The 21617-nt window shown below is 41.7% G+C and overlaps 2 protein-coding genes across 4 annotated transcripts in view; both read right to left on the reverse strand.

Annotated features, from left to right (window-relative positions):
* Positions 1 to 274: 274 nt before the first annotated feature.
* Positions 275 to 7537, reverse strand: pigv (phosphatidylinositol glycan anchor biosynthesis, class V). The gene is made up of 3 exons (XM_034175155.1): positions 7203 to 7537; positions 926 to 2092; positions 275 to 827 (listed from the first exon to the last, which is right to left on the reverse strand). Exons 1-3 carry the CDS (start codon positions 7263 to 7265, stop codon positions 534 to 536), a joined length of 1524 nt encoding a protein of 507 aa, XP_034031046.1. The 5' UTR covers positions 7266 to 7537; the 3' UTR covers positions 275 to 533.
* A 1137-nt stretch (positions 7538 to 8674) lies between these two features.
* arid1aa (AT rich interactive domain 1Aa (SWI-like)) overlaps positions 8675 to 21617 on the reverse strand; it is a 46657-nt gene continuing 33714 nt past the window's right edge. For 2 of the 3 annotated variants that reach the window (XM_034175156.1, XM_034175158.1), the window contains 13 exons: positions 19816 to 20125; positions 19544 to 19689; positions 19355 to 19440; positions 19046 to 19255; positions 18760 to 18964; positions 18440 to 18593; positions 18120 to 18289; positions 16541 to 16733; positions 15637 to 15762; positions 13185 to 13281; positions 12168 to 13008; positions 11928 to 12058; positions 9942 to 11828 (listed from right to left, as the gene is read on the reverse strand). In XM_034175156.1, coding sequence (XP_034031047.1) covers positions 9942 to 11828; positions 11928 to 12058; positions 12168 to 13008; positions 13185 to 13281; positions 15637 to 15762; positions 16541 to 16733; positions 18120 to 18289; positions 18440 to 18593; positions 18760 to 18964; positions 19046 to 19255; positions 19355 to 19440; positions 19544 to 19689; positions 19816 to 20125 — 4556 coding nt within the window. Of the gene's footprint in view, positions 11829 to 11927; positions 12059 to 12167; positions 13009 to 13184; positions 13282 to 15636; positions 15763 to 16540; positions 16734 to 18119; positions 18290 to 18439; positions 18594 to 18759; positions 18965 to 19045; positions 19256 to 19354; positions 19441 to 19543; positions 19690 to 19815; positions 20126 to 21617 lie in introns of all 3 variants that reach the window. The other variant, XM_034175157.1, reaches the window with a different exon arrangement.

Genomic DNA, 21617 nt, shown 5'->3' on the forward strand with positions numbered 1-21617 from the left:
AGCTGTAAATGCCACAAAAAGGTGCATCTTAAACCATTAAACACATTGAATATCATCGCCTTCCTAAAATAATGGCCTAAGTCATATTCTCCAAAACATGACTTAGGCCATTATTTTAGGAAGGTGATGATATTTAATGAATAAATCTGAATTATGTCAGTCTACAATCTTCTGTCACATAAAACTGAATACGTTCTACACAGGACAGGGCAGCAAAGCCAAAAAAAATAAACAAAAATGCAGCATTGTCCAAAGATTACATATGTTCCATTTATCACAAATACAAATTACAGTGATCTTTGTCTTTTATAATAAAACTGCAACTGTGAAAAATATTGCTGACATTTCCATGAGGAAATATCTGTAACATCATTCCAATCATCAATTTAACAATTACTGATTTGTTAAAAAATTAAATAGTGAGAACATATTGTAAACCAGTGTGTGAAATAATTTGTTAACATACATTATTGATGAATTCTGTGCAGAAATGTTTCATTTTAAAGCTCAGTGTACTCGTAAAGTCTTTATCATCAAGTCCAGGGCAAGAAGTTACAATGCAGTGCCAAACCCAGCACCCAGTAAGAGAGAAAGTATCCCAGAATGCTTTGTGTGGTAGGAGAGCAGGATTTCAAGTGTGGCAGCAGTCCTGTAATGGGGTTTTGAGGCATGAGCTTGAATCTGTTTCTGATGAAGTTTTGCATCTGCAGCTGTACATTAGGGGTTGATGTTTTCCTTCGATGAAGAAGTGGCTCATTGAGGAGGAGGAGATGTGCACTTATCCAGAAGGGCACAGGAGAAGAGGAGGCCATGAATCGGGTTAGAACCTACAACAATTCCAGATAGACAACAGCAATGAGTGGAAGTCACGTTGCTTGTCATATAATTATAAACAGATCACACTTCTTACATATGACTTCCTTACCTGCACATGCATGCACAGTGTTCCAAATATCAAGAGGACTGTGGAGTGAACAATGTAGACAAACACTTTTGGGTTGTAGAATCCCAGTGTGGGTTTGTCAAGTCGTTTACTTGCACTGTTCTCCCAAAGTCCGAGTCTCAAACACAGGTCTGGATTGGCTTGAAAATATGCGTAAGATGCCATAATGCCAAGTGTTGCCATAGGTAGAGCCAAAATAAAGTTTGGTATCTGCTTCAGTTCAAAGTAGCGAAAGAAACCCACATCCCAGTAAACATCCTGGATGTGAGAATAAAGCACTGGGAGGGGTCTCATGCACCAAAGGGGTGGTGGACTATTTTCATCTGGAACCCGGTAGCCCTTGTGTTCGCCTAGGGTGAGGAGAGCAGGAGGGATCTGCTCCAAGGACACAGATGGTGTACAAAACGTCCTGTACCCATAGTACTGAAAAGCAAAAAAGGGAAGCGCTATAATTGCAGTTCCTAGGAGTGAGGTGAGCAGAAGGCGCACGATAACCCAAGTATAATGGAAAACTTTACTATGGCCTTTTGTTGTTGTACGATAAACACAGATTTGGGAAATTGCGTGCAGCGATGGAAGGTAGAGTAGAAATCCAATATTAACAAGTCCATTGGATCGAGCTGCCGTGGCTATACTGAGGGCCAAGCAGGCTCGGAAGGTGAGTCCTTTTTCTAGGAGGAACAGACCACCAAATGTGAGCGCTGCGAACAGGCTCTCCGAGTATCCAGCTGTCATAAAAACATTGGCAGGTGTGATGCAGTACAGCAGACTGGAGAGCAGAGCAAGTCGTCTGTCCTGCAAAACCATTCTACTGAGTGCATGCAAGGCAACGACACTCAACAGAAAAAGGGTGGTGTTCCCAAGGGCAACCGCCAACAGCAAGCGTCCCCGTACAGTCAGCCAGCTGCTCAGGGGCCACAGCAGCGTCTCCACCAGGCCTCGCAGGATGACAGGGAAGAGGGGGAAAAAGGCAAAGTTGTGCTCATACAGGTATCCTCTCTCAGCAATGAAGAGGAAATGCTCAGCGTCCCAATGAGACAGACCGCCCAACAACCACTCCACTGCAGAGTCCAGGTATAGGGGCTGCTCTGACCGTGGGGGCCTGAATGCTTCAGCATCATGGTCAGGGATGGCAGCATTCAAGACAGCCTGCAGAGGAAAAAGTCACAACATTAATATAGCGCATCAAGTGTATATACACTCACCAGCCACTTTATTAGGTACACCTTCCTAGTACCAGGTTGGACCTCCTTTTGCCTTCAGAACTGCCTTAATTGTTCGTGGCATAGATTCAACAAGGTGTTGGAAACATTCCTCAGAGATGCTGGTCCGTACTGATATGATGGCATCATGCAGTTGGCGGTTTAACCAGTCTGCCCAATTCTCCTGTGACCTCTGACATGAACAATTCATTTTTGTCCACACAACTGTCCCTCAATGGATATCTGCTCTTGTTTGAACCATTCTCTGTAAACCCTAGAGATGGTTGTGTGTAAAAATCCCAGTACATCAACAGTTTCTGAAATACCAACCCATCTGGCACCAACAACCATGCCACGCTCAAAGTCACTTTAAAAATCCCCTTTATTCCCCATTCTGATACTCACTTTGAACTTCAACAAGTTCTCTTCACCACGTCTACAACCCCTGGTAAAAATAATGGAATGGAATGGATGTTCATTCAGTTGTTTAATTTTGTAGAAAAAAAGCAGATCACAGACATGACACAAAACTAAAGTCATTTCAAATGGCAACTTTCTGGCTTTAAGAAACACTATAAGAAATCAGGAAAAAAAATTGTGGCAGTCAGTAACGGTTACTTTTTTAGACCAAGCAGAGGGAAAAAATATGGAATCACTCAATTCTGAGGAAAAAATTATGGAATCATGAAAAACAAAAGAACGCTCCAACACATCACTAGTATTTTGTTGCACCACCTCTGGCTTTTATAACAGCTTGCAGTCTCTGAGGCATGGACTTAATGAGTGACAAACAGTACTCTTCATCAATCTGGCTCCAACTTTCTCTGATTGCTGTTGCCAGATCAGCTTTGCAGGTTGGAGTCTTGTCATGGACCATTTTCTTCAACTTCCACCAAAGATTTTCAATTGGATTAAGATCCGGACTATTTGCAGGCCATGACATTGACCCTGTGTCTTTTTGCAAGGAATGTTTTCAGTTTTCGCTCTATGGCAAGATGCATTATCATCTTGAAAAATGATTTCATCATCCCCAAACATCCTTTCAATTGATGGGATAAGAAAAGTGTCCAAAATATCAATGTAAACTTGTGCATTTATTGATGATGTAATGACAGCCATCTCCCCAGTGCCTTTACCTGACATGCAGCCCCATATCATCAATGACTGTGGAAATTTACATGTTCTCTTCAGGCAGTCATCTTTATAAATCTCATTGGAACGGCACCAAACAAAAGTTCCAGCATCATCACCTTGCCCAATGCAGATTCGAGATTCATCACTGAATATGACTTTCATCTAGTCAGCCACAGTCCACGATTGCTTTTCCTTAGCCCATTGTAACCTTGTTTTTTTTCTGTTTAGGTGTTAATGATGGCTTTCGTTTAGCTTTTCTGTATGTGAATCCCATTTCCTTTAGGCGGTTTCTTACAGTTCGGTCACAGACGTTGACTCCAGTTTCCTCCCATTCGTTCCTCATTTGTTTTGTTGTGCATTTTCGATTTTTGAGACATGGGTGATTCTTTAACTACGGGCACTATTGGCCTTGTAAATGTAATTTCCACCACACCATTGCCTTACAATATAAAGCGCCTTGGGGCAACTGTTTATTGTGATTTGGCGCTATATACATGTGCTCTGATGTCACTGTTTATCTCCATAGAAACTACCCAAACAATCTTTCATACAAACTGTTTAAAGGGACATTACAGTGTTGTGGTGGAAATTATGGCAATAGTGTGGGACAACTACAGTTTGTTTAAAAAAATCACAACAGTTGTATGACATTGAATACCCCAATTATGTTTTGATTATTTTACTGATATTTTATTCAGAGATATTTTAAAACATTAGAAAAAACGTTTTTTTTACCATTCATTTTTATCATTGAAGATCAAAAGTCTGGGTGTGGGACAAGCACAAAACGGCAATATTTGCATATAATGATGCTGAAAAAAGGTGAAAAAGTCATCAGAGACTACTAGAACACATTTCTTAAAACACTTTCATTGTAAAGATAACTATAAAAGTGTGAAATTTCCCCTTTTTTCTGTTTTTCATACAATATGATCAAAGGACATAAGTGCCCGTAGTCTAAGAATCACCCACATATTGCTTTAAGTTTTCTGTCTTGACACTTTGATGTCTTCTTTGGTCTACCAGTATGTTTTCCTTTAACAACCGTCCCATGTTGTTTGTATTTGGTCTAGAGTTTAGGCACAGCTGACTGAACAACCAACATCTTTTGCAACATTGCGTGATGATTTACCCTCTTTTAAGAGTTTTATAATCCTCTCCTTTGTTTCAATTGACATCTCTCGTGTTGGAGCCATGATTCATTTCAGTCCACTTGGTGCAACAGCTCTCCAAGGTGTGATCACTCCTTTTTAGATGCAGACTAACGAGCAGATCTGATTTGATGCAGGTGTTAGTTTTGTGGATGAAAATGTACAGGGTGATTCCATAATTTTTTCCTCAGAATTGAGTGACACTCAACTTGAACAAGATTCCCAGTACCTGCACTGGCCACACAGACACACAGCTAGCTGATTGAACCACCTCCAAATTTTACTGTAGGTAGCAAGTGTTTTTCTTGGAATGCTGTGTTCTTTTTCAGCCATGCATACCACCCCTTGTTATGTCCAAATAACTCAATTTTAGTTTCATCAGTGCACCTTATTCCAAAATGAAGCTGGTTTGTCCAAATGTGCTTTAACATACCTCAAGCCTGTTTGTGGCGTGTATGCAGAAAAAGCTTCCTCTGCATTACAGAATCATACAGTATCTCTTTGTGCAGAGAGCGCTGTATAGTTGAACGATGCACAGAGACACCTTCTGCAGCAAGATCATGTTGTAGGTCTTTGGAGCAGGTCTGTGGATTGACTATGACTGTTCTCACCATCCTTCGCTTCAGCTTATCTGAGATATTTCTTGGCCCGTCACTTCAGGTCTTAACTCGTACTGTGCCTGTGGTCTTCCATTTCCTCACTATGTTTCTCACAGTGGAAACTGACAGCTAAAATCTCTGAGATAGCTTTTTGGATCCTTCCCCTAAACCATGATGTTGAACAATCTTTGTTTTAAAGGTCATTTGAGAGTTGTTTAGAGGCTCCCATGTTGCCACTCATTAGAAGAGATGCAAAGAGGGGAAACATTTGCAAATGGCCACCATAAATACCCTTTTGTCATGATTGTATTCACCTGTGTAAGGAGGTCAAGGGTCAATGACCTTACCAAACCAATTTTGTGTTCCAATAATTAGAGCTAAATGTATTCAAATCAATAAAATGACAAGGGTGCCCAAATTTATGAACCTACCTAATTTTGTTTAAATAATTATTGCACACTTTCTGTACATACTAGAAACTTCATTTCACTTCTCAAATATCAGTGTTTGTCTGATATACGTATGATATATTTAACTGAAATTTCTGATCCAACCAATGATTTTTAAGGAAAATCATGAAAATTATCAGGGGTGCCCAAACTTTTGCATACAACTGTACAACCTCAGAGAAATTAATGGATTTTTACCTTCGCCATCCAAAACAGCAGGGGAAAATGCAATTGTCCTAGCAGTTTGTTTTCTTTTTCTATGAAACCAGCATAGAGTTTGTTAACAAGTGAGGGGACAGGCTGTGATGTGATCTGTTTGGCAACCATACAGGCAGATCACTAGTCAGAATTCTCTTGGACTTTTGAAGATGGCCTACAACATTGAGGCACCTGCGTGCTGGATCATGCCCATGACCAAAAGGTCATGCTATATGGCCAAAAGGTCAGAGCTGATGGATTTAGCAGGTGGTGGACCAGATCTGTCTCAAAAGTCTCTTGATTACCTCTTTTTTTCCATTTCTATAACACTGTAAGATAGCATTTATTTCTGTCTCAATATTTACCTGGTCTTATGATGTCACAAAGATCTATGGAGAAAAAAAGAATTCCGACTGGCCTTTACTGTGACTTGACTATTATTACTTCAGCAGAGTCCTGTGAGTGCTGCTATTTTTAATCTCTCTATCTGAAAATTATTGATATTACAATTCATGCAGAAGCTCCAAACCATGCCAAGTAAGGACAATCGTTTTCTTACGTCACTTTCAAAAACCAAGTGACTGACGACAAATGAGGCCTCGCTGACTGTGAAATCGTGACTGCTTCACTGCAAAATTCTTTTTTTAGGGTGTTGGTTTGTCATGAGCATTTCTAAGGGCAATAGTTGCTGAAGAATTTAAAGTATTTATCTGAGAATTGTTTTATTCATCAATTTGTCCTATATTCAATAAATCCATTTTAAAAATCAGCAACCAGTCTATAAATGCATTGTTTCATGCCATTGATTTTTCTTTTTGTTTTTACAGATTTATCTTTCAATGTATAAATATAATCTGTCTGCCAGCAAATGTAATAATATATGATGGAAACTTGTTGGAAAACTCCCTCCAGGCAGATGCACTTTAACAACAGAGAGCTACAAATTATATATTCACTGTTATATGAGCACATATTAAACACATCAAGTATCATATTGTACAACAAAACATGAAACGACAGAAAAACAGAGTTCAGCACATTTTGAAGTAAGTGTAACACATCAACCACTAACAAAGAAAAATGCATGAATGCTCTGAAATATAATATTCTACATGTGGTCCTTCTACAATTGTGTTTGCGCCACTCAGATACTCATCATCGTAGATCACCGAAGAAGGTATGATCCATTAATCGGTATTAATTATAGCATTGTTTTCTGCAATATGTTATCAGCAATGTCGCAGTGCAAAATGTAGAAGGAAAAAAAATCGTAGGCTACTCTTGCTGTGAACTGTTTTCGCCACTAGGTGTCACTGCACTCGAGTATTGAAAATTTCCACAAACCCTCAGTGCTCCAGAATCAGAAAGCGTCATTTCGCCATCACTAACTACAGTATATTAACGCGTTATAATATTTAACGTGGCCACAGTCAACACTGAAAGGTACAATTGCCGCAGTAATTAACCGTGACTAATTCAGGTTTTTTGGGGGGGTGCGTGCAAAATTCGACAGAACGCCCACTGACCTGTAGAAAGAGCGAGAAGCACCTGGTAACGGCGGCGAACTGCACAACAGCTCTCACATCCATAGTGACTGATGTGATGGACAAAATTGGAAACAGTCGGTTGTAACCTGCATTATCGCTGCTACGACAAAGTCCATAATGGTTCGGTCATTTTTTTTTCTTTGTAAACGGCTCGCAAAGAAAAGCTGTAACTGAGATAAATCCAGCGCTTATCGCTTCGTAAAATAAGATGGGAAAAACACGAAAATATCGAAGCGTCGAGTGTACATTTTTGTCGTCCTCATTCTGCTGCAGTGAATGTAGTTTTCCCTTCCGGTGAAGTCCAGAAACCTTTTCAAAATAAAATCCGTCGTGAACAAATGTGTATGGAGTTAAGATTTCTAGAACTATGATGGAAGTCTGTCTCCAACTGAAGTTTTTTTTTTTATTGTTTTAACTATATACTTTTCTTGGTCACCAGACTATAAATAGTTTATTGTTATAGGAGGTTCCCATGTTAAAAACTCAAGTTTTAAATCTTTTAACTACACTGGTATTTACCTAGCTACATAAAACAGGCCGCTTCTAAAAATGTATTTTAAAAAAATAGGCCAAAATGTTATGTCACAGATTTTGAAGATCATAATAACTTAGTATTTTATTAATTTGTGTATGTAGATGGCCTTGTAGCCAAGTAATTTGTTTTGGGGAGTTTTTTTTGTCATGGGAACCACGATGGAAATAAGTGTGGTTTTTCGTGCCATCCTCGGCAAATATGTATTTTGCCAAATAAACCAATCAATCTTAACGTTAGCGTTCTAATTGTAATTATGTGACAGTGACATAATTGATGAATAAGATGCTAAGTCATATTTACAAGTCCCACGTCTTCTTCCTGGAATCAGAGTTATTTGAATTTTAATGAGAAAACATTGACTTGGGAGAAAATTTCCGACATCACGCTTGACAAATTTCTCCACAAAGGCAAAACAAATCAATACCTCGGCTTTATTCTCCAGCAGGTGGCGCTCCATACCTACTTTTTAAAGTGTCAAAGCAAATATATTCCTTGTTTAAGACAAGGAATATATATGCTGTCTAATTTTTGTACAAGCATTTTGTTATTTGTGTTGACATAACATTTCAACCATTGCCACATTTGGTGGGTTAAAATTAATACTATACTACTACCCTTTTTTTTTTTTTAGTAAGCGAGAAAAACGATGACGAAAAACTATTTCTTCCCATCAAAACCAATGCCACAATTTGATAAAATGCATTGCAACAAAATTGCACACAAAGCTGCATAACGTTCGTTTTTTTTTCCCTCATTGATCTGGAGTTGTCAGGAAGGACAGCCAGCGTAAAACATGCTAAATCAATATACAGATCCATACTGGTTTCAACACACTTATGAGGAGACAGGTGTCATAAGGCTGGACCTCTACCACACATAAGAGGCAAGTAATCTGAAACAAACCATCAAACAGCTCAAGAAGATTTAATGTACATTTATTCTTACCACGTGGAACATATAGTATAAAGATTTCATACTGAATAAATGATATTCATTGAGCCAAAAAAGGGAAAGGGAGGAATTTACATGATGTCTTAGCTACATAGTCCAAAATACAAATATGCTGAATCCATGATTTGAGAAAAATTGTCAAATGTGTGTACTTCATCTAGTTTATTTCTGTTGTACCAGGACATGAGAGATCTGAGCCGTGTCTGCCATACTACGGAGCTGTGGAGAGACCAGAGGAGTGGGTTGAATCGGTGAGGAATGGCGACTGCATCCCTCACCACCAACTGTGAGAATAGTGACACAGACAGAGACAGACACATTAAAGTGTAATGTACAACATTATATACACCACAGCAAAGCTGTATCTGAAGTTGAAAACCAGTCCTAAGAGGTGATTTCATACGGGTATTCATACAATCAAGGGATAAGACAGGAGGTAAGGGTGTTGTAGGTTTTTTGTTTTGTTTTTTTTTGATACTTTGGGGGAGAAAGCCATTTTCTGTTTTACACCAAACTAAATGACCTCAAAACTCTAGAAGAGCTGCATCGTTGAGTTCTGTGTGTGAATCGTGTTACAGAATGCTTACACTCAAGAGCAGTACAGTACAGAAAATGTCCTACAATCTACTGCACACTGCACAGGCCTCCCCGGTGAAGATGCTTTGACAGCATTTTATCTGCTGTCGGGCTGACTGGTGACGACTCAACTACAGTAACTATAACCAGTAGGCCACTTGTCAGTCTGCTTCACTTCTGAATGTCACCCAGTTACAGACTCACTGTGCCCTCATGGGGAGAGCTAGGGCACACTGCGTCTCCCAAACTCACTGTAAACGAGACAGCAACTTTGGTTACAGTTTTTGTTTTTCAGCTATTTATTTATTAATTATCTTTATTAAAAAGTACTTTCCCTCCCCCACCCCCAAGTGCAGAACAGTTTCCCAACCATGGTGCTCTGCTGTATCATCCAGTTGGCATTCGTGTTGCAAGTAGTGTCAATATGTGGGCATCTCTGGTTTGTAATCCACCACAGCTCTGTGATAACCCGCCTTGACCAAGTAGAGCCTGGGGAGGGCTCAAAGAATGGAATAAATTAAAAAAAAAAAAAAAAAAAAAAAAAAAAAAGTCACTTAACTACCTTGCCCTTTTACACACTCAAGCCAGGATACCAGGGAAGAGGGGATGGAGGCATAAATCCCCCCACAAGGTGGAGCCATGGCTCCCTACAGCTGTCATGACTGGCCAATCAGAAAAAGTACATCACAGATAACATGAGAAACCAGTGAGTTCATTAGAGGAGAGACTGAAAGGTCGAGAAGTCGGGACTCGTGTAGTGTAAACTCCGAGTGGTTCTCCTCCACCTTGGCTAAGGCGTGCAGAGCCCGGGCTGCTCGCCGCATCATGTCCGGGCTGGTGGGCTCGAAATGTATCCCCTGTAGATGTAGCAGAGAGCTCTGGCTCTGCTGGAGTTGTGTGGCTGCCAGGGTGTCCTCCAGGAAGCCCAGCAGGTTGCCCACACTGCCTTTCTGGACAGCAATTGCACGAGCTGCCAGAGTATCACCCTGGGCAAGGTTGGCCAATAGAACCACCGCCATCTCCCTGCAGACTGCAACCTTCCTGTCTCCGATTAGCCGTACCAGGTTCCCATACAGCTTCTCCAACCGAATGAATGGGGGAGTGGCCAAGATGAGGTCCACATTGTTGTCTTGGATGCTTAGCTTGCTTAGCGTCTCCAGGACCAGTCTCTGAGGTGACAACGCGCTGTGGGGGCCCAGGGTGGGGAATGGGTCCTGTGCCTCTGCTGAGGGGCAAACAGCCCAGTGGAGAAGGCCGTCCAGCAGAGGTAAGCAAATGCTCTCAGGGTATAATGAGAGGTCCAACTGGCCTGAGATATTCGCCAAAGTGACCAGTGTGTTCTCCCGCAGGATCTCCAAGCAGTCCCACCACCACTCATCCCTTTGGCCCGTTCCTTCATCTGTATCCTCCTCTTTTTCATAGGTGAGTGGGGCCTGTTTGCGCTCCGGGTGCCTGTGATGCAGCAGGATAAGGCGTCCCAGTAGCAGCAGCAGGCCTGGATGTTTAGACATCTCATGGTCATTGCCTGGAACAAAGGAGAGGCTGCGGACAATATTCGAAATACAAATGCAGCGACGGGCTAAAGAATCCTGCCAACTAGCCAGAGAAACGAGCGGCTCCTCGTCTTTACTGTGCGGCTCATCCTCCAGGATGCTGCTTGGACGCTGGCCTAGCTGAGTCAAATCACTGACTGCACAAGGAATGGGTCTGTTATTTTCCTGGTGACTTTTAGAACCTTTCTCAACCGTCTTTAACTCGGAATCCATTTTCCTCAGCTCCTCGGTGCAGGGTGAGGAGCCGGGCTTTTCTGATACCACATTCTCTGAGGGCGATGCCCATTTTTGCCCATCGTCTTTGCACTGATGTTTTGTTTTATCCTCCTCTGTCTGCACACAATTTTCCAGTACATCATCTTCTGGGGGCCTTCTCTTCAAGACAATTTGGGACCCGGATTTTCGCTCCCTTGGTTCTAAGAAGTCTTTTCGTGGTTCAAAGTGGGTCTGGATGTGTTCTGTTGAATCGCCCCCTCCTGCGCTCCAGTGAAGTAACCCGCTATCAAACTCTTGTAATTTGCCATGATTGCTGGAATGACCAGACACAAATGGATCCCTCTTTCGTACCACTTTGACAGGAAATTTGTCAAATTTGCTGGCCTGTTTGGGTTGCTCATGAACAGGTAAGGACTGTGAAGAACCTGGCTGCTCAGATGAAGACCCCTTTCCTTTTCTATCTTCATCTCCTTCTACCCTGTCATCTTGACCCCCAGACTCAGAGCAGTGCTCTTGCTCCTCCTCTTCTTCTTTCACATGAGCTGGCCCCTCAGATTCTTGATCCTCCTCGTCTTCATCCTCCTCTTCTACCAACTCCATGTCGTCAGCGCACGGTTCCTCTTCTTCCATGCCGTCGCTGTCTCGTTTCAAGGCATCAGGATCAATTAGTGTCCTCTGGCCAGGGTCGCCCACCTCGTACTCTCGTAGAATGCCAAAGATTTCAATGAGGCAACGTCTGAAATACTCAACCACCAACTCTAGTAGACCAGGCAACTGCAGAGAGAACAGAAATGCCAAATCTATTACAAATGATCCCTCCGAGGCATTATGGAGAGAACACAAACCATCATTATGGCCACAATATTATCTCACCGTGTTGAGATCAAATGTTGAAATGCTGCTGTCATCGTACAGAAGAATGTTGATGGTATCTAAGGCCCACGTGCTCTCTGCCAACAAACCAGACTTCAGAGACATCATGACTCTCCAGGCCTCTGGAGTTCCTAGAAGACAAAAAACAAAAATATTAATGTGTATAATTACTCTCTGAGGAACAATGTAAGCAGCTAACAGAGAGGTATTAAAATGTGATTTTGATTCATATCGTCATACCAATATCCTTCATGGTGAGCCTCCGGCGTGGTTTCAGGACCGGATGAGTAGCTTCTACTGAGCCTGGAGGAAAAGGCATATCTCGTCTTATTAGAGGTGACTGCACTGGTGGGGACACGATGTGAGACGCAGGCACTGGAGGGCCGGCCTTCTGCATTTTCATGACGCCGTGCATGTAGGGAGATTTATTTGGGGATGTCCTGCTCTCCATGGGGCGGGGTACAGAGGTTGGGCTGGACACCTGTGGAATGTGGTTCTGCACACCCTGAGGGGGCTGATAGTTAGGCTGTACTGATCGAGGCATTGGCTGGCCAGGCCCCGCTGGACCATAGGGAGGCTGCCGTGGACCCATCTGCCCCCCCCACTGACCATCATGATTCATGCGCTGTTCTGATGACATCATCTCCTCAGAGCGGTTTATGCCAGGATAGCTGGGTCCCTGGGGCGGCCCTCCGGGGCCACCCTGCCTACTGGGGTAGTTTTGGTAGTTCATGTCTCCTCGTCCCTGCCACATGCTTCCTTGAGGACCTTCGGGGCCTGGTTGCATCATCTGAGGGGGCATGTTGGGTTGCGCGCTGAGACCTGTTGCTCCTTGCATCCGATCACGGCCAAATGGGAAGGGGAACTGACTGCCTGGGCCAGGTGGGCGGCGATCAGAGCCAGGATAGGGCCCACTGCCACTATACTGATTGTATGTCTCCTGTTGTCCTGAAGAGGGTGCAGGGGCACCTGCTTGCTGTTGTGGCTGTGAGGGTTGTTGTCCACCAGGAAAGGGTCCACCATACTCTGCCTCATGACGCTTAGATGGAGGGTAGCCGCCCTCCACAGGACGTTTGTAACTCTAAAGACAACACACAAAAGCACAAATATTTTAGTAAAATAGCTTCATCATACTTTTTCCTGTTGAAATGCTGTTGATAAAATAATCCAAAGATGCTCCTTCAGAAATAATAAATATGCATGAAGACATCCAATATGCAATCAGCAGGGTGAACAGAGTCTGGATGGATCATTTACCTGTTGTTGTTGGGGGTACATTCCAGGCTGCTGATTTGGGTAGGAGCCAGTAGGGGGCGTTGCCTGTCCAGGATACTGATTACCATAGGAATCATGCCTGCAAACATTATTTTCTGTCATTTTGACTCTTTACAACACTGAGCCATGGGCCAGTTTAAAAAAAAAAATACAGCCAGATATATAATTACATGGATGACTGGAATGTCATAAAAAACACTTTACAGATTCCATACTGAAATTGCTCCCTATCAGACACCTTATGTTGCGTTCACACCAGGCGCAACCAGACACCACAAATTCGCGTTGGTTGCGTGGCGAGAGATGCGTCACCATCGCCCGGTGTGTCGCCTGCTTTCGCTGTGAAAATTCCCCCCAGTGCGTCATCAAATAGGAGGAGCTTCCATTCCGCTCGCCGGCTCCGGTTGTCAGTCAAGTTAACATGACGGACCTTGATCACATGGAGCAAGTTGTTGTGGAAAGCTGACAAACATCATGAGACGTTCCCAATTCGGGGAGTATCATTATTTCCTGCAGGAGCTGCGTCTGGATGACGGCCACTTTCAGCAGTCTTTCCGCCTCTGCAGGACCCAGTTTGAGGACCTCCTGTCCCGTTCACGCGTGCACATGTAAACAATAAAAAAAAACAAAAAAACCTCCGCTTCTTGCTGTGGGGCTGCTCCTCGCTCTTCCCCAAAAAACTCTGTCATAATTGTGTTTAGAAACCAGTTACCATTTGCTTTATTATACATCTGTGTAGTTACTGTGTAGGCTCTCAGTTGTCCAGGTGGTTTCCATAGTAGAGAAGCTTGAATCTTCGACTGGACTGGGTTGCTCGACGCGAGGACGTCCTCGCGTCAAGCAACCCAGTCCAGTCGAAGATTCAAGCTTCTCTACTATCTGTGTAGTTAATAAATAAAATAGTCTTCACAGACGATTCGCTTGCACGCGCACGTAAAAGAAAAAAATAAATAAATAAATCTGCTCCACTTGCTGTGGGGCTGCCTCTCACTCTTCCCCCAAACTCTGTCATAATTGTGAAATAAAGAACAAAAGGGACATAAGTCCTGCTCACAGGCTGGCTACCAGAGACAGGACATGTTCACATCCCACTCAGTCAAACTCCAGACATCTCCACGTCACTACATATCCAGTCCCTGATTGGTCATCGCGGCGCGACAAGACGAAAAATTTCAGATTTTTCAATTTGGGGAGGAGGGCAACGCGATGTGACGCAATATCGCACCACAAATGCGCACAATCACTCAAATCGCTTCACTCGCGTTGCTTCATTCGTGTCCATCGTGTCGCGCTGCATGGCTTGGTGCCACAATGCGTCCTTCCATGGGGATTACATGGCAACCTGTCGCTCACGTCGTGCCCAGTGTGAACGCGGTACTTCTCTAACTTTTGTCCCAAATCTAAAAATGCATTTATAAATATATTCAATGCCACAATCATGAGTGTAAATGTCCAACCATGTCTTAAATGTGTTACATAATTGATAACTAATGAACAAGGTTGGGTAGGATTACTTTGAAAGAATACATGTGGATTACATGTATGTACTGTACGTACATACATTTGGATTACTTGTAATCTGATTACTTTTGGATTACATTTCAAAGTAATCCTACCCAACCTTGCTAATGAATAGCTTCTTGTGATTGTTTGGTTTTATGGTGGACTTAATTTTTACTTAATTTTACTGTTTGATGGTATTAAAAAAAATGTGCCAAACTTAATATACCTTATCAAACAAAGATTTGGTCACCTTCTGTGTTTTTAGTTCATGTATATTTACCACATTTAGGTTTTGTACAACTATGCAGACAAAATTAATTGAAGAGGATGCCACATCTGTCTACTGGAAATTAAAAAAAACACCACTTTTCTGATATTTTAGAATCAACAATTAAATACATAATTCACAGACTGATTAATTAATAGTGACATTAGAGTCGATTCTCCCTACTGCATGGGGGAGAACAACCCAGAATGTATTGCTTCATCAGCATCCTTTTTGTTGTTGTCGTTTTGTTTTTCAGTCAGCTCAATTTTGAGTCCCATTGTTTACAATGCCTGACATGCAAGTTTTATTTTTACATTTGCCCAGGAAAGCCAAGCATTTTTTTTCCCAATTTTGCAAGAGTGTGACCACTGAGGCTTGTAGAGGAAGTGACGCTGGCTTAGACAGAAGACATTTAAGCAGTTACCACTGCTAGCTGTTAGCAATGTCCATGCTTACCGCTGGCTTATTGACTGTAGCTGGACAAATGAAAGAATCAAAAAGACACAAAGGTGACGATGGCACTCAGATGTTTAATGGTGGGATATAGAAGTTGTGAAACTCAAATTTGTATCACAACAATGAATTCATCAAAAGAGTTCATTTATATATAAAAGTGGAAATTTGAACCCAAGAAGCTTGGCATAATAACTTTTGTAAACTGACCGTGGCTGTTGTGGTGGGAAACGATTTGGCGAATACATCCCTGTGTCGGCGTTTGTAGGCATCATAGGGTTTGGCTGAGGAGCACTGGATCCCATGTTGCCCTCTGGGCCTATTCCTTGCTCCGATCTGAAAGGGTAGGGGAAAACAAAAATTGTAGTATAGCTTTCCACTGCTACACAGAGTTGTTAGATTTGTCTTGCACAAACCTCCTTTTCCATTTAAATTTTCAAGCATACATTCTCATATCACATTTTAATTTATGTTGGCAGCTAATTACAGCAAGTTGGTAATTTGCCTTTGAAGTGAGTTTTTTGAAGTAAGAAAGTGAACAGAGGTAGAACTGTTGGATTCAAGTGTTAAATGTAGAAAAACACTTGTGTATTGACGTGTCGAAAGGAACAGCACAGGTTAAAGTGTTAACTAAATGAACATGAAAGGAAAAACACGTCAGGAATGCTGATTAACGAATAACAAAAACCCGCATGAAATTGACAATACACAGATAGGCAACATAGTATTAATTTATTACACAGTATTGGGAGTAAAACATGTTAAAATGAATTCACCAGTTATATTTTAACATGTTTTGTTTGGTATTAAGGTTACATTTCCTTTTTTACCCCCCCCCAAAAAAAAGCTTAAACCATACATGCATCATAAAACAGCTGGTTGCATCAGGAGTCAACCCAATTTGCAGTAATTAAATGCCATCTATTTGTTTACACCTGATCAAACTTAAATATATTCAGTCCTGGAAGTTACCATATTAATTACAAATACATTTTATGACCTACACTTAAAATGAAGTGCCATTAGCTGCTCCGATTGCTTTCAACAGTAGCTAGTAAGAATAATCAGTGTTTAATGGTCTTGAAAATGACATCCTCCTTTCTGTGATTCTTACCTCCTGTCATAGCCTGGTCCATAAGGGTACTGCTGCCTGGGACCCATTGGCATAGTGCCCATGGCTCCAGGCGGCCCTCGACTAAACGGTGGCTGCTGTTGTTGCGGTTGCTGTTGTGGCGGTTGCTGCTGCTGTTGTTGTTCACCAACCCCGCTGTTAGGACCCTGGTTAGCAGGTAGGTACTGCTCTCCAACTGGAATTTAATTCACAAATACAGACCATTTCAAATCAACAACTGTTACTTGAGGCAAAAATAAATAAATTAGGTCTGTCACAATAACAAATTTTGCCAAATTTTACAAATATACTGCCTCAGACAATATCATGAAAAATGATATCACAATATTATCAACAAAGTTTAAGACCATTTTATGCCATTGATATAATAATACAACATAAAAATGCAAGTGCATCTTTTCAAAGAGCATGAAACAGTTAATTCTCAAGAATATTCAGCATTGGAATTGAAATGTGAAAAATAAATATAAAATAAATAATATAAAATATCCTAAATTGACTACTCATATTTCAAACGGGTGGTATGGGCTAATGGCCCCTCAGTTCCTGAGCTAACAGCCATTTTCTCCATACTGATTGGCCCTTTTCATACATCACTGGGCCTATGCAAAGTGGAATAAAATAAAATACATAATTCAAGATTTGGCATGTTTTTTTAATCTATTGTAACCAAAATGTGAGCCAATTTAAGTACAGTTAAATCATGCAAGTTTCATATTCATAATTTTGTGTTACATTTCATGCCATTTGATGTTATGCATAGGTCAAATAATGTTTAAAATGTTAAAAACACCTTAATATTAGATGGACATAGCGTTTCAAAACTTGCATACAGTAGCTTTAACGTGAGCAACAGAGAGCTCCATCAGGCACAGAAGCACTATGTGACACAGCGTAAATGCAAACTTTCTTTTTCAATAAACGGAAATGAATTGGATTACATCTCGTCATTCGCAATGGATGAATTTATTATTGGGTTTTTTTGTTGTTTTTTTACATGTTGCACAATGTGTCGTGCCAGACCATCTTCAATATTTTGGCAATTTTAAATTTGTTAGATTTTTTTTGCACAAATGACGGCATCTAATAAAACCTCACCATGTACACATACCAAACCCTAATGGGGATACAGTGATCCAATACAAATGTGGATCAGTACCTTGTCCCTTTGAAGTTTGTATTTCAAAAGAAGCTAAGTTATCCAATTCCATTTATGCCTCCAAACTTTCTTAATGGAATAATGCAGTGGTTTCGCTTTAAGTGGCTGGTTTGCTGTTGTTGCATACTGTCTACTCTGAGTGCCTCCCACACAGACAGCAGAACTGAGCCCACCTCCTGCAGCATGACGTGAAATGTTAGTGACTTATGAGGGGGAGAAAAAAAAAAACACGCCCATAAAGGAAGATCTATCTAGACAAGCAAAATGATTACATTTATCTTTGTATATTGTACGATAAGTCTATATACGTAGTAATTATCGCGACAGACCTAAAATACATAAATAAAAATGGTAAGCTACAGATTCTCTGGCAAAATGGGCTCGTCTGTGCAGTGTGCTTACCTTTCCGCATTGTACCAAAGGGATCCTTGTTGGGTTCAAACGTGCCCATGCGCCCTTGCATGTCTGGGGTGTTCATCCCAGTCTGATAGGCAGAGTTGGGAGTCATGTTCCTTCTGGGGAATGCAGGGTCATTTGCTTCAGAGAACGGGTCCTGAAGGTTAACGCTGCTCCTAGAAGTGAAACAAAGGTAACAATGACAATGGGGGGGGTGTTAACGCAAAGGGATGATGAGAGAAATGGGAAGACATTTGTTTGTTTGTATTGCCTTCTCAAAACTGGAATCAAGTGTTGAACTGGGACGGTAATATGATGATATTCACCTGGGTCCCGATGGCATAGGGGGAATTTGAGTATGAGGAGTGGAGGCTGGGGTGGGAGGCTTTAGATCTCCACCCTCAGCCATGGAGCTGCTGGTAGACTGAGGTGTCTGAGGACCCTGCAGAGACCCTGACCCAGCTGTGGAGCACAGGGACGCTTCAGTTTGAAATAAGAGAGAGAGAGAGAGAGAGAGAGACAGACAGGTGACACACCTTTAATGACACTGATACACAAATGTTTGTCAGATTTAAAGCACCTGTCTGAATTGGTGCTGCAGTAAAATGATTATCACTTTGAAAGATGGTGTGAACATTAATCTAACCTGGAGATGGTGGCTGGACCTTAGCAGTTTGGTTCTTTTTGTTGTCTGAAAATATCTCAGGAGGTGGGTCCTCGCCACGTTCAATTTTACATTCAAAGGCATACAGATACTGGATGTACTGTTTCTTTAAAGAACTGGCAGCACTGCTGGATGTGCCCACATTCAACGCAGTAGCCAGATCACGCCATTTTTTATTCTTGTTCACCTAGGGGCACAAAACAAGACCTCATTAAAGTCAACACAACTATACAAAAGTAACAAAGTCAAATGTATTGTTTTTATCTACCTGTGTCATGCCTCCGATCTCTTTAACTGATATATATAGTCTAAAGAGATCAAGAGGTTTGCGCCCCACAGCAGGCAGATTGGTCATGCCCATTGCTTTCTCATCTATGAAAGTCAGATATCGGTCTACCCACATCTTCCTCTCTGGCTCTGGCCCCAGCTCATACAGTCGCGTTATCTTTTCATTGGTTGTGGTGGAAGAATTGGACTTCTGTTTAATGCAAGAAAATGAGAAAACAAGAGTGAAACAGTGGAATCTTCCAGATGTTCCATAACAAAAACCTTTATTTTAAAATATTTTAAAGGCAACCTTAGATTTGGATTCTGGTTTGGGCGTTCCACTCCCATCAACTTTGTTGTTCATCTTATTGTTCATCTCTGGACTAGGGGCCATACCTGGATCCAGCAATCGGCATGTGATTAACAGCATCTTTTCCCCTTTGAACTTCAACAATACAAACAGAATCAAGCTCGATGTTATAGCCTTGACACAACTTACCACTTGAGTTATTGGCCATGTTTGGGCCCATAGGATAAGGTGAGCCACTTTGAGTATTCATCATTCCAGGCATGTTGTTCATGGGCGACCCATAGGGAGGGCCAGAACCCATCATGCCTGGAGACATGTTTGGGTAACCAGGCATCCTGAAATCAATAGCAAATAAGTGTGTTTAAAAGTCAAACTCTTGAGCATTCTTTGGTGCACCACTGGTTTTTTTAAATATTATTATTCAAGTAAAAATGAATTTTGAAAATACATCCAACACAAACCTGTTGTGCAAGGAGTTGGTGGCTGGGTGCTGCATGGCTCCAGCATCCTGAGGCTTTCTATTCATACCAGGAGGAGGGCACATTCCTGAACCCACCTGGGGTGGCATGTTGCCCATGTTGGGAGGCATATTGGGCCCCATATTGGGACCATACGGTCGTGCACCCATTTGACTAGGAGCCATCCTACCTGGAGGTATGCCAGCATATGGTGGACCCCCACCCTGGCCTGCCATGGGGTTCATTGGGCCCATACCTGACCCAGGGTAGTTGGCATTGGGCATGTTGCCATAGCCAGGTTGCCGAGGGTAACCTATAGACAACATCAAAAAAATATGGAAGAAAGAAAAATACAATCAGTAGTTTACAAAGACTGACTGATGTGACTGAAAAAGCAGAATTTTAATTTCCTTCAAAATTATAACTATGGCAGCTCATCCTAACAAGCTGTCTGACAATTATGTTTTCAATATTATGCACTAGCTGTGAGAGCACTGCACTCTGAGCAACAAGCTTTTGTCACAGTCTCAGCTCTACTGACAGGAGGCTCTGCTACGTCAGCTGACTCTCTGCTTCACAGTTATAAATAGCTGCAACAGAGTCAGAGGGAGGGACCAGCAACAGCATGCTATTCCTATGAGTTGAGGAGATATCTTCCATAGGTTTGTTAGAATAAGATGAAATGTTCTTTAGCAAACATCACAGATGTGTGATAAAGTAAGAGGAAACAACCCTTTAGAATTCAAAGTATCATCGGAAGGAAGACAAGGAGACTTGGTGATGGAACGAAGATGTCCAGAAAAGCATAAGGAGAAAGAGGTTGGCGATAAAGAATACGAATAGTCGGGAGAGATGAAGAAAGTGAACAGGAGTACAATGAGATGTGGCATAAGGGGAAAAGAGAAGTGACAAAAGCTAAGAAAAAGGCATATTGTGAGCTGTACACAAAGTTTAATATTAAGAAAGGAGAAAAGAACTTGTACCGATTGGCCAGACAAAGGGACAGAACTGGAAAGGATGTGCAGCAGGTTAGGGTGATAAATGATAAGATAAGATAGACTTCATTGAGCCCACAGTGGGGAAATCACTTGTTGCAGCAGCAAAAGTCATACAGTAGTAAAGAAAGAAAAATATTTACATTCAAAAATGGTGAATAAAGTATATTGCAATGTCTGGTGGTGGGTGCATAAATACTAATGTTGATTACATGAAAAATAGAATATAAGTGAGTATATATAAGTATGTATAGATATGGTAAAATTATTGCACAGGATAAATTGCGCAGTTGTGCATGTAATAAAATACAAAAGGTGGGGGAAGACATAGTTGGTGCAAAACAGCAGGTGTTATGGTGCTAAAAACATGTTTAGTCGACTGCAGTTGGAATAAATGATGATACAGGTGGTTACATGCTAACAAGAGCGGTGAGTGTGTTGAAGGTGGAGGGAATATTTTGAGGAGCTGGTGAATGAAGAAAATGAGAGAGAAAAAACTGGATGACATAGAGAGAGTAAATCTGGATGTGCAGGAGATGAGTAAGAATGAAGTGAGGGCACCTATGAAGAGGATGAAGAGTGGAAAGGCAGTTGGCCCAGATGACATTCCAGTGGAGGCATGAAAATGTCTAGGAAAGACGGCAGTGGAGTTTCTTAGAAAGCCAGAGGATGCCCGAGGAGTGGAGACAAAGTGTGCGGATTCCTGTTTTTAAGAAAAAGGGTGATGTGCAGAGCTGCAGTAACTACAAAGCCATAAAGTTATTCAGCCACAGCATGAGGTTATGGGAAAGAGTATTGGAAGCTAGGCTT

Source organism: Thalassophryne amazonica, chromosome 7, assembly GCF_902500255.1.
Source record: "Thalassophryne amazonica chromosome 7, fThaAma1.1, whole genome shotgun sequence".
NCBI classification, from domain to species: Eukaryota; Metazoa; Chordata; class Actinopteri; order Batrachoidiformes; family Batrachoididae; genus Thalassophryne; species Thalassophryne amazonica.

Bases quoted from the DNA above. Each gene is read 5' to 3' on its own strand.
- pigv (XM_034175155.1), bottom strand. From the start codon at position 7,265: ATGGATGTGAGAGCTGTTGTGCAGTTCGCCGCCGTTACCAGGTGCTTC. The intron at 2,093-7,202 runs GTCAGTGGGCGT...TTTCCTCTGCAG, and splicing joins GCTTCTCGCTCTTTCTACAG to GCTGTCTTGAATGCTGCCAT. The intron at 828-925 runs GTAAGGAAGTCA...GAATTGTTGTAG, and splicing joins CACTGTGCATGCATGTGCAG to GTTCTAACCCGATTCATGGC.